This window comes from Vipera berus (assembly GCF_964194415.1).
Source record: "Vipera berus genome assembly, contig: HAP1_SCAFFOLD_188, whole genome shotgun sequence".
Taxonomy (NCBI): domain Eukaryota; kingdom Metazoa; phylum Chordata; class Lepidosauria; order Squamata; family Viperidae; genus Vipera; species Vipera berus.
The window spans coordinates 33266-45646 of record NW_027673538.1 but is presented as its reverse complement, the minus strand read 5'-3'; the positions used below and the strand labels follow the sequence as shown (position 1 = coordinate 45646).

At 47.4% G+C, this 12381-nt stretch overlaps 2 protein-coding genes across 2 annotated transcripts; both read left to right on the top strand.

Annotated features, from left to right (window-relative positions):
• Window positions 1-2348: 2348 nt before the first annotated feature.
• On the top strand, window positions 2349-5159 carry HOXD10 (homeobox D10; the record flags this gene model as incomplete). The annotated part of the gene is made up of 2 exons (XM_081346934.1): window positions 2349-3150; window positions 4882-5159. 2 exons carry the CDS (start codon window positions 2349-2351, stop codon window positions 5157-5159), a joined length of 1080 nt encoding a protein of 359 aa, XP_081203060.1.
• A 5044-nt stretch (window positions 5160-10203) lies between these two features.
• Window positions 10204-11778, top strand: LOC308679329 (homeobox protein Hox-C9-like; the record flags this gene model as incomplete). Its single annotated transcript, XM_081346936.1, has 2 exons — window positions 10204-11035; window positions 11546-11778. 2 exons carry the CDS (start codon window positions 10204-10206, stop codon window positions 11776-11778), a joined length of 1065 nt encoding a protein of 354 aa, XP_081203062.1.
• Between the last annotated feature and the right edge of the window lie 603 nt (window positions 11779-12381).

The window sequence follows — 12381 nt, the reverse complement described above, 5'->3', positions numbered from 1 at the left end:
TGTAAAAGGCGCCGCCGGCTCTTAACCTGGCATTGATGTTGTATTTGAACAGCTGCGGATCAGCTTCTGAAAGGTCTGTCTCATTGTCACAGGGAGATTTTTTTTAATTTTTATTTTTTTAAAAAAAAACAAAAAACCGGGGGAGGTTTGCAGAAAAAGGCCACGCAAGTATTCTTAAAAGAGAGAGAGAGAGAAAGAGAGAGAGAGAGAGAGAGAGAAGAAGAAGAGAAAAGAAGCAAATGTTCCACGGCCGATCCCAAGGACAGAAAATGATTTTGAAGATAGGAGGCTGGTGAAGGAGCACTTTGGCAACAATTGATGGTCAAGGGTGTATGAAGCGACCTTTGAAGGATTTGAGGTTTGTTAGGACTGAGGTTTTGCTTGAACAGAGAGGAGGAGGAGGAGAAGGAGAGGGGACCAGTTCAATTAACAAAGAAGAGCTGATGGCCGCAAATATGTCCATGAAGGAGCACAATATTTCTTCTTCAAAAATGGAGAATGAAGGTGGTATGCTGGACGGTGCATATCAGATACATGTGGGAAAGGAAGGGGAATGGGGAAGAGCATCTTCGACATTTTAATTAAAACCCAGTCATTTCACAATCAGGCATTCTTTAACCTTATTTCATATGTATGAGAGAGAGAGAGGGAAAAAAACTTTATCCTAAGCTATATTGGAAAAAGTATATTTAAAGACAAAACCTCGAAATTTTCAAAGAGTCAGAGGTAATGTTCTATTTTTTTATGTTGGTCAGTTTATACATCCTTGCCATTTTTGAAATGTATAAAGTTAGGCCAAGAAAAGTATAGCTTTTGTCTGGTTTTATTTTAGGTGAGTTCATGCACTGGTGTTTAATCAGTTCAGCAGCATTACATCAAATTATTGTAAAATACCTTTTAACATAATACCTTCTCTTGTACTGAGCAATGCGATACTGTTCATACGTATATTAAAACAAAAGTGATTCCCCCTTTTTTTCTTTAACCTAACAGAACAAAAGCAAAAAACAAAGTAAGCCCTTATCGTCATAGGCCAGCTTTTATATCTGACAATTTATATTAAAAGAAAAGTTGACCTTTTTGGTTAGGAGGAAAAAAAAGGAAAAATCAATGGTATAATTTTCAATAATTCATAACGTGAACACTATTATGCTAAATCCCAACTATTAATCTTACCCTTTACAAAGTCTAGATTGATTTGTTAATAAAATATCTTTCTTGTGTGTGGCTAGAGAGGGAATAACTCTTGAGAAAGCTTCAGAAGCAAGAAAATTGCCAAGTGGCTGGAGCATGTAGATGAGGAGCCTATCGATCGCCCTGATTCCTCTTAATCTGTATTAATCAATTCCGTTACCTTTTGGGATCTTGTCAGAAGCCAATGCTTTCAGAAAACCCATAAAAGGAAAACAGGTTCCCACTTCTGTATTCTTTCCAAACAATGGCACTTCTGGGGAACAAACATCCCGCAGATATTACCCTCCATGCCTTTCTTTTGTTAGGGAGATGTTACTGGTTGGGTTCCCCCCCCCCGACCCCCCCAAAAAAGAGTTTAATTCTGGGGAGAAAGACAAAGGTGGGAATGGTCTAAGAGTAAGGACAGTTCTTCTGAGGGCACAGTTGAGGTCGGTTCTTGGAAGTGGACCATCATGCATTTGGAGAGAGAAACTGAACCAGGCTCTGCATTTTGCATCATTTCCCTGCCTGTTTTGGTGCCCTCCGTGGTTCTCCCTACCTTCCTTTTAACCCTCTGTGTAGCTTATCCAGGCTTATCACTGAAGTAGGTGTTTCTACATTTTTGGGAACGGACACAACAGAAACTGCTTTTAAAATTCAGGCTCAAGTCCTACTCAGAACAGCTTATTTCATTTCCTTGTTTTAAACCAGCAAAGTGCACCGGGTTTGACTCTTAAAAACCCACACATCCTTAACAAGGGGGTGCAGACACACACACACACACAGAGAGAGAGAGAGAGAGAGAGAGAGAGAGAGAGAGTGAGAGATAGAGAGAGAGAGAGAGAGAGAGAGAGAGAGAGAGAGAGAGAGAAGAGAGAGGAAGAGGAGGAGAAGAAAGATGGCAGGGGGGGGGGCCCGCGGCGGGCAGGCTGAGCGCGTGCGTTTCCTCGCGGCTGTCCTAGGTGTCGCTGTTGTCCACCTTTGAGCCGCGGCTCGGCGTGTCTCGGGGAGCACGTGATCGGCGGGGAGGTCGCGGCTCACGGGCCATTTTCAAATCTCATTGGCTCGCCTGTCATGTGGTTGTGCGGAGGCATCCACAATTACACCGGGAATGTTTTCGTAGAGATGTCAGCCTACAAAGGACACCCTCTCTCTTCTTCCAATTCCTCCCTAAAATGTCCTTTCCCAACAGCTCTCCCGCCGCCAACACGTTCCTAGTCGATTCGTTGATCAGCGCCTGCAGGAGCGATAGCTTTTACTCCAACGGCGCCGCCAGCATGTACATGCCGCCCAGCACAGACCTTGGCACGTACGGGATGCAGACCTGTGGACTTCTACCGTCTCTGGCCAAAAGAGAAGTCAATCATCAAAACATGGGCATGAACGTGCATCCCTACATCCCTCCGGTAGACACTTGGGCCGATCCCAACAGGCCGTGCCGCCTAGAGCAACCTGTCACTCAGCAGGTGCCCACTTGTTCCTTTGCGACCAATATTAAGGAAGAAGCCAATTGCTGCATGTATTCGGACAAGCGGTCCAAGCTGGGCTCCCCTTCCGACGTTCCTTCCTACCAGAGGTTAGTCTCTGACCCGTGTCCCGTTGAAAACCCCGAAGTCCCCGTCCCGGGGTATTTCAGACTGAGCCAGACCTACGCCGGGGGAAAAGCCCAAGAGTACCATAACAGCCCCGAAGCCACTTCCACTCTCATGCTGCAGCTAAACCCACGCGGCGCTTCCAAACCGCAGGTCGCCTCGCAAGTTCCGATGGAAAAGAAAACGAATGAAAATCCCAGCGCCAACGCCAGCGCCGCCACCCCGGGCAACGGCGGCGGCGGCGGCCATCAACACCACCAGCACCAGTCGGAGAACTCCGCCAAAGCCTCAAGTCCCGAGTCTAAGTCCGCGCTGCCGGACGAGCGGAGCTGCCTGGCCGAAGCCGCCGTCTCCAGCCCAGAAAGCCAAGAGAAAGAATGCAAAGGTCGGTATGGTTGCCGAGTTTGGGAACGTCCGGTAATAATGCGAGGAAAACGCTGCTTAAAAGCGCAGCCACCGTTGCTCAGCAGGAAGGACGCTCTTTCCCTCCCGCCGTCCCTCCCTCCTTCCCTCCTTCCCTCCCTTCCGCCGTCCTGTCCTGTCCTCACTTCGCCCGCTCGCCCTCTTCCCCTCGGTTGGGTCCTCCAGGTGTTAGACGCACGGGGAAAGTGGGGAGGGGGGGGTAGCTCGGGGCTTGCTGCAGTCTGTGTGCCCTGCTTTTCTTCCCGGCTCTGGAACTTGCTTTTTCCCCTCCTTCGGGCTGGGCGTTCAAAGAAAACCTTCCAGGAATTGTGAAATTACGGTCTGTTCAGCACCCACCCACTCCAGTCCCACTAACATCCAGCCTTTCCTCTGTGGATTATCATTAATTTCACTGGGGTACAGAGTGTTCTGCGTTCGGAGGAGGTGGCGCAGAACCGGATAAAGTTTGAAAGAGGGAAGCAGTTAGAAACAACCGTGTGTGTGTGTGTGTGTGTGTGTGTGTGTGTGTGTGTGTGTTACTAGACAGGAAGTCCAGCATTTGGATCCAGTTTAAATCTCCAACGGCTGATTATAGTTTGGAAGAGAATGTTATTAAACGCTTAACATAAATGTGCTTAGTTCATTATTCTTTAAAAGGAATGGGTGGTGAGCCATCTCCGGAGGGGTGGAGGGAGAAGAAGCCCCCCCCCTCCACAAATAATTTTGCAGCCCTTGGTGAGAATTTGACCTTGTTGTGTACATTTAAAATAAAGAACAACCACGGGCATTGCACACAAATCAAAGATAAATTCTGCATCTAATGTGAGGATGGAGTAGTAGAGAGAACACTTAAAGGAAAACGGAGGAAAAAAACCACCTTTGCTCAATTTGGTATTCATTGTTCAACCTTTGGGGGTTAGCTGAGAGTTTGAAAGATCCCCTGCTTTAACGTTCAATGCCAGGAGTGAGATCAGAAGGTTTTTAACTGAGGCTTTCCCCCCAATCTTTTGGTTAGAATCAGTGTTTTACAAGACCTGGGCTGATTGTAAAAGTCACACCCATTAAGGTAGTAGTATTGTTGACAAGGTGGCAGGATTGAAACTGACCCCATGAAATGGTTGTAGTTGAATCAAAATGTGTCTGTTCCCAAACAGAGTGCTGAACACCTTTTTTTCTAACAATACTATCTGTCTCTAAGTATATAGCTACCCATGTTGTATGGCTGTAGTATTATTATTACCTTCTTATTGTCTTTATTACCCTCCCTTATTGGTATTACGATGATGATTATTACTTTGTTGCTTTGCACGTACGCTGAGAGTTTCAGCACCAGAGACAAATTCCTTGGCTGCCTAATCACACTTGGCCAAATAAGGTATTCTATATTCTAGTATATATTCTATATGCCACAAAGAATATAACTGAACGGTTCCCTATCATGGTAAATTGTGTGTTGTTGGCATTTTAAGAAAGCTAATGTGGAAAGAATGGGGTTTTTTTAAAAAAAACAAAATCACACTTCTTCCTGAATTCGTGTAGGCACTTACCTGGCCATGTTTCATACCCACAAAGCAAGGGATTCTTTCGGTCAGACACAATGGAAATGGGTTCATGGCCAAGGCTATAGTATAAAAGACTGAGGTCCTTTCTTTTCTGTTTTGTTTTGTCTTGTCTTCCTCCCCCCCCTTCTCCCTTCTCCCTTCGATTTCACTAGAGGAAGCCAAGTCTGATACTCCAACCAGCAATTGGTTAACGGCAAAGAGTGGCAGAAAGAAGAGGTGCCCTTATACTAAACACCAAACACTGGAATTAGAGAAAGAATTCTTGTTCAATATGTATCTCACCAGAGAGCGCCGCCTAGAGATCAGTAAGAGCGTAAACCTGACTGACAGGCAGGTCAAGATCTGGTTCCAAAACCGCAGAATGAAACTCAAGAAGATGAGCAGGGAAAACCGAATCCGAGAACTGACTGCTAATCTGACTTTCTCTTAAACTGCACAACCTGGGCTGGCCATAATGCGGTTACCATTGGTTGCCCCTTGATTAAGAAAGACTGGCCCAGGTGGTGGGTGGGTAGCGGCAGAGGGTACATGCCTTTGTGTTCCATTTTTAAAATTTCTGATAGAATGTGACCTTTTGTTATTATTTTTAGTGATGCAAATGTCCATGTATGTTCCTATGATATGTCTCTCTCTCTCTCTCTCTCTCTCTCTCTCTCTCTCTCTCTCTCTCTCTCTCTCTCTCTCTCTCTCTCTCTCTCTCTCTCTCTCTCTCTCTCTCTCTCTCTCTCTCTCTCTCTCTCTCTCTCTCTCTCTCTCCTCTCTTGGGTTCACATGTATAGTTTGTTTTCCTTCATCGTAATGCAGGGTAAATTCTGATTGATCCTTATAACTTGGTCTTAACTTATTAGAGCTGTTGACTATTCGGACAATGTATTTTTTTATGTTTTTAACTAAACAAGGGGGTATTTATGTGGGGGTTATTACATGGGCCATAACATTTGGAATATGTACAACGGTTTAACAATAATAGAATAAAATAAATTAATAAATGTGCTTCCCGGGTTTGGGAAACCAAAAAAAAAAAGGACAAACAAGCACATTTGACGATGTAAATCTCCATCTCTATCCTCCCATGTGTTAGATTTGTGCTTCATGTCAAAGTCTCTTTCATCCACAGCTATGGATGTATCGTTCTCTCTCTCTCTCTCCTTGTGGTGCATATGTGGAATCGTGGTCTTTACAAGCAATATGTGTCCTTTTTGTGCATGTCTTATTTGCATGTATAATGCAATAAATTCTGTAAAGTTATTGAGTTCCATTCATCTTTCCAGACAATCTGAGCAGCAAAGAGTTGGCTGAATCCCTTCCTACGGGGCGCGGGGGGGGGGGGGGGGAGACAGACATGCAGGAAAGGGAAGTTGCTCCCCATTGACTAGTTCCTTTTTTGTTCTTCCTCTTCCTCTTTCTCCTTTTTTATAGACTGTTAAGTGTAAGAGCAAATGCAATGGCTAAGCGCTGGTTGCAATGATGTAGCCAGGAAGCTTTCAGGGTTGACAAAATCTTTGACTTAAGGCCGACACAAGCCTCCTTTCCATGATTACATGGTCAGTGGCTTTAAAAACAAGCAAAGCAGAAACCTCAAACCAAAGTAAGGCAATCTTTGGAGCAGGACAAAGAGGATGTTTGGTAAATATTGGCCACATGGGCAATCTAGCAGGCAAGGGAAACCTAAGTGAAACTTCCCACACATTGTGCTTTATTTTCTTTAAATGTGTGTGTGTGTTTAACTCAGCGGAGGAACCTGCAAATGAGTGTTATTCAGTCGCCTTCTGAAAATCAGAAGAATAATTTTGTCCTTCTATCTGAACACTATAGCCCTTTCCGCTCCACTTTCAAAAGTTGCCCCGTTGCAATGGGTGGATCAGTGCAAATCTGTTTCAGTTCCCCTGCAATCTTGGCCGTTTTGATTGTTCTTGCACCAAATGTCAAGATAATGGAGCTTGGGACTTTTTGCATCCCACATTCCTGCAAAATAAATATTACCAGCAGTCACTTTATCTTTTGTGAAAGGAGGCTGGATGGAGGGAGGGCTGAAGGAAGGAAGGAAGGAAGGAGGAGGAGGAGGAGGAGGAGGAGGAGGAGGAGGAGGAGGAGGAGGAGGAGGAGGAGGAGGAAGAGGAGGTTGAGAAAGAAAACTGGGGGCGTTCAGTGGGAGTTTGTAAATGAACGTGACTCTTAAATGAAGTCCAAATGGTACCAATGGAAGAGAATATTTGTAGCTCAGGGTTGGACTGTAGGGTCCTTGCTGCTCTCTGAGCGTGGTTGTTTTCTTGCAGACGTTTCATTGCAAAATAATGTCTGCAAGAAAACAAGCAAGCTGAGAGAATATCCCAAGGACTCCACAGAAGTCCAAATGCTTGGATCCGCATTCAGTTTCAAAAAGCAGGCGCCCCATTGACCCACCTTGGACCTTGCCTCTGTCCTTACGAAAATACTGTATTGATTTCCGATTGATACCTGAGTACGTCGGAAAAGGAAACTCAGAGCATCCGTTTGGTTCTCTGTTCTGGCTTCCTCCGCTGCTTTTAGTCCGCGAAGGAGCTTTTTTGAGAAGAATTCTCGATCTGGCGAAGGGCTCCGTCCTTAGGAAACGGCTTGAGCATTACTAACTTCCAGGGGTGTATTGCGAAGACTTTACCCATTAGTTTTTCTTTGTTTATATGCTGACGTACCTGACATGTTTCTAAACTCATACCTTTCGATCTGGTGCACCGAGCATGTTTTCCCTTATACGTTACTGGCTGAAATGTCAGTCAGTTTGGTATCCGGACATCTTGCTGCCCATAACATAATTTGGATTTGTAACATACTTTGAGGGTCGAAGAGGGAAAAGCTGTTTTCAAGAAACACCCAGACGTTGCCTTCTTCGGCAGCGTCTCCAAGCCCGTTTTATTTTGAACATAAATTCTGCGCCAGCGCAGGCCAATGGTTTCCAGATTGTTACACCAATTAGGATAGGTATGTTTCTCAGTCTTACGCGTGACTGGCTGGTTGTGCGTGCTTGTGCATAGACACATAGGCACGCAGGCACGGGCATCCACCTATGAACGTGTGCCTTCGCCATAATAAACAGAGGGCTTTGACGTTGTTTGAAATTAAAAGGAACAGGGCCGTAAACTCGCAACACGCCGGCTTCTAGCAAATCTCCGAAAGGAGAGGTATATATACCGTACTAGGAAAATGCTCCACCTCGCCTTTCTCCGCCTTTCGGGAGGCAAACGTGTGGGACAGCAGCGTCCGGCTTGTTTAATTGACGCAAGACACTGGATTCACACGGATCTCGTCCCTCATTCAAGCAAACCCAGGTCTAGCCTTTCTGAAAAAGGCTAGACCTTCTTCTTCTTCTTCTTCTTTTGCGTTTGCAAAAAGAGAGAGAGAGAGAGAGAGAGAGAGAGAGAGAGAGAGAGAGAGAGAGAGAGAGAGAGAGAGAGAGAGAGAGAGAGAGAGAGAGAGAGAGAGAGAGAGAGAGAGAGAGAGAGAGAGAGAGAGATGAAAAAGGAGTTGAATTACTGGAAGACGGGCGAGACTATTGTTCCTCTAGTCTAGTGCTAAAACCTACAGCCGGAAACTTGGCCTCCACCAGTCCATAATAAAGGCAGTAAAATACGGGTGAAAGTCCTCGATTTAATTGGATGGTGGGGGGAGCGAACAGAGGTGGCCGGGGGCTCCCAACTAGTAAAAAAAAGAGCATTTCTTCCTGGAAGTTGGCAGGGGCGCCGCCACCCCAGCCCACCCCTCTTTTCGACTGCCGTCTTCCAGCGGGCTGGGGCGTAGCAAGGCCGAGGCCGCTCCATTCACTAAGTGCACTCATTCATTTTTATTCTCTCCCCAACTCCTGGAAGTTATACTGCCGCTTCTTTGAAGTCCTTGCGCTTCAGACCTCGGGGAAGCGCTGGCATTCAGCTTGAGGTTAGCCCCGAAGGCGGAAAGGGGGGACTGAGAGAGGAGGAGAGAGACGGAGGCAGACGGGGGGGGGGGGAGAGAGAGAGAGAGAGAGAGAGAGAGAGAGAGAGAGAGAGAGAGAGAGAGAGAGAGAGAGAGAGAGAGAGAGAGGCTCCGTGCCACCAGCCCGTTTTATTAGACGACGGAACACATTAATCTGTAATCAAATGGATCTCATAAAAAATTTATTGAAAAGCATAAAATCATGGCGGAGAGAGAAGGTCTCGACTTCCACCTGTTTTCAAACAAGAAGGCAACCCTGCCTTCTCTCTCTCTCTCTCTCTCTCCCCCCCCCCCCGTCTCCTTTCCATTCATTCAGTTCTCCTTTTCACTCGGGCTCTTCTGCGCAGCGGCGTTCGCCGTTTGTTGCTCGGTTTAGGAAGAGATCCCGAGTCTCGCTCTGGCAAACGAGCCCGCGCCGCGCAGTTGCCCCAGCTGCTCGCTCTCGGCGTTTGCTTTCGGGGGGGGGGGATGGCGCTGGGAGCCTCTCCTTGGCTCCCCGGCGTCTCCCCTTCTCTCCAGCACCCGTCTCCCGTAACCTCCGCCCGGCCTTCCCTCTTCCTCCTCCTCTTCCTCCTCCTCGCTGTCTTTCTGCCAGCGGAGAGGGACGAGCTCGGCTCGGTCAGCGCTCTCCGCTCGTTGGGTACGCGCGGCAACGAATGGCGAACTGCGTTCCCAAGAAGGCGAAGAAATAGTCCGCCAACTTGAGCCGGCTCCTCTGCGGGAGGGCCACGCCCTCCGGGCGTCCGGCTGAGGCAGGAGGGCCGTGGAAGGATTCGGCTCCTCTTCTCTCTCGCTCTCTTTCCCCTTCTTCCCCCCCCCGCCCCCGTCCCTCCGGCGCCCAATGTCAGGGCCGCGGCTGGCGTCCGTGTTCTCAAGTGCAGTTTGAGGGGGGGGGAGAGAGCTCTTCACGTGTTGCAGATGAGCGGGGGGGGGAGGAAGGATATGGATATATATATATACATATATATATATATATATATATATATATATATATATATATATATATATATATATATATATATATATATATATATATATATATATATATATATATATATATATATATATATATATATATATATATATATATATATATATATATATATATATATATATATATATATATATATATATATATATATATATATATATACATATACATATACATATACATATACATATATATATATACATATACATATACATATGTGTGTGTATACGTATATATACGTATATATACGTATATATATTTGAATATATACGTATATATATATATATACGTATATATATATACGTATATATATTTGAATCCTACCAGCAAACCTTCCCGAACGCCAATGTAGCGGATTGATTTACTTCGAGTATTGGTAAATATGATCACGTGGGCGGAGGGACCAATAGTCTTGAGACTGAGAAGGCTGCAAAAGCCCGGAGTTGCTCCCCGGACCGGGCGAAAATTCTCCAGTTAACAGTGTTAACCTTTTTTTTTTATTCCTTCCCTCAACTTCTCCCACCACCACCCCCGCCCCATGCCGTGCCACGGAGGGAATATCCCCAAAATGTCGTCGGGCGGCACCCTCGGTAACTACTACGTGGACTCGCTCCTAGGCCCTGACACCGAGGAAGGCTACGGCGGAAGAGCGGGCGGCGGCGGCGGCCGGTTCCTCCAAGGGGGTCACCCCCTCGCCGCCCCCCGCTTGCCCCCCTCAGGCGTGGCAGCCGACGGGTCGGACTTTGCCCCGTGCAGCTTTACGCCCAAGCCGTCCGTCTTCTCCCCCTGGCCCGCTGTGCCCGCCCGTCCTCCTCCGGCTCAGCCCTCCACCCCGCTGCCGGGCGTCTACCCTCCGTACGTGGCCCCGCCACACCTCGGAGGGACGGGCGAGGGGGCCGGGTACGTCCATCCCTGGCTCGACCCCTACGCTGCCTTTCGCGGCACGGCTGCGCCCCCCATCTCCGACCGAGACGCCGCCGCCGCCGGACACCTCTACGGGATCGGCAAGCCGGAGCCCGCCGCCGCCACCACGTCCGCTTCGCTTGACCCCCGAGCCTTCGCTTCTACCCCTGCCGCCGCCCGCTCCGGCGCCTCCGCTTCTCCGGCCCCACGGACGGAGAGCTGCTCGCCCGCCGGCCGTTCCCGCCGGCCCGACTACACGTGCAGCTCCTTTCTGGCGGCGGCCAGCGAAAAGGCGGCGGCGGCTGCGGCTGCGGCTGCTGCTGCTGCCGGGCTGGGTGCACCCTCCCTCGCCGCCACCGCCAGCAACGCCAGCTTCAGCCCGGCCAAGCCAGCCTCTGGAGGCAGCCGTAACCCCAGCCCGCTCAGCCACCTGAAGGAGGAAAAACAGGAGCAGCAGCTCGGCCCAAGTAAGTTTGTTTGTTTTTTTTTTTTTAAAGGAGAAAATAAGGAAGGAAGGAAGGAAGGAAGGAAGGAAGGAAGGAAGGAAGGAAGGAAGGAAGGAAGGAAGGAAGGAAGGAAGGAAGGGGGAAAAAAGAGAGAAAGAAAAGAAAGCACGCACAAGCTGATTTATTGCCCCAACCTGTAAGGCTCCAGTGTGCAAAAGGGGATAGTTTTACTAACCTATAAAAACGTCTAGACTCCTATCCCAGCAAAGCACCAACAGGCACCCATAAAAAGGGAACCCCATAACTCCCCTTCTGTCATCAAGAAGACCTGACTCCTCCACCCAACAGACTGGGCTTTTCAGCCTTTTATGATCATCTCTCCTCAGTGGTGAAAAGCACAGGGATCCTTCTGAAATTAATTTAACAACCTTCCTCTCATTTCCCCCCACCCGCCATGGCTGCCCTTCTCCCCTCACCAAATTCCCCCCACTCCCTTATTTTCTTCCCCTCTCCTATTTCCCTCCTTTTCAGATAACCCAGCGGCAAACTGGATTCATGCTCCTTCCACCAGGAAAAAGCGTTGTCCTTACACAAAATTCCAAACTCTGGAACTGGAAAAGGAATTCCTCTTTAATATGTACCTCACCCGAGAACGCCGCTATGAAGTTGCTAGGATCTTAAACCTCACAGAGAGGCAGGTTAAAATCTGGTTTCAGAACAGAAGAATGAAAATGAAAAAAATGAATAAAGGGAAAAGGGAATAAAGGGGACTAAGGCTGTGGGTGTTATTTTGGTGAAAATATTGTAGCGTTATTATTATTTTTTATGATACACACACAGAGACACACACGGTACGCACCAATGCACACGTGTACAGAGAATTGCAGCAATTAATTAATCTTATTTTCCAAGGCGCGTTGATTCAAACTTTTTAAGATCAGAGGATTTTTTAAAATGAAAGATAGGTGACCCTTGATCCTTTAGAATGAAAAGGGATGAGTCGAAAAGCTGTTTTTTCTCTCTCACCTTTCACTTGGTTTTGACATATAGTGAGTGCGTATTATTTGGGGGGAGTTTATTGTTTGAAGTGCTTTGCAAAAGTGACTTAGAACACCTTCCCCCCCCCCACCCCAAAGCGTCTTGCCCAGAATTATAGCAAAGTTAAGGAGCTTCACGATAATCCTGAATTATAAAGCAAGCCGTTTTAATGCATTAGCCCGCAAAGCCTGCACTTCCTCAAAGACAGTTTGACTGTTCCCCCATCTCTCTGGCTTCGGTATACTTAGTTTTCCAAGACTCATGTCAGAGAGGAGGACGAGAATGGGGATTATTATGTGTGGCTAACCTACAGTTAGATTCCCAGTCTA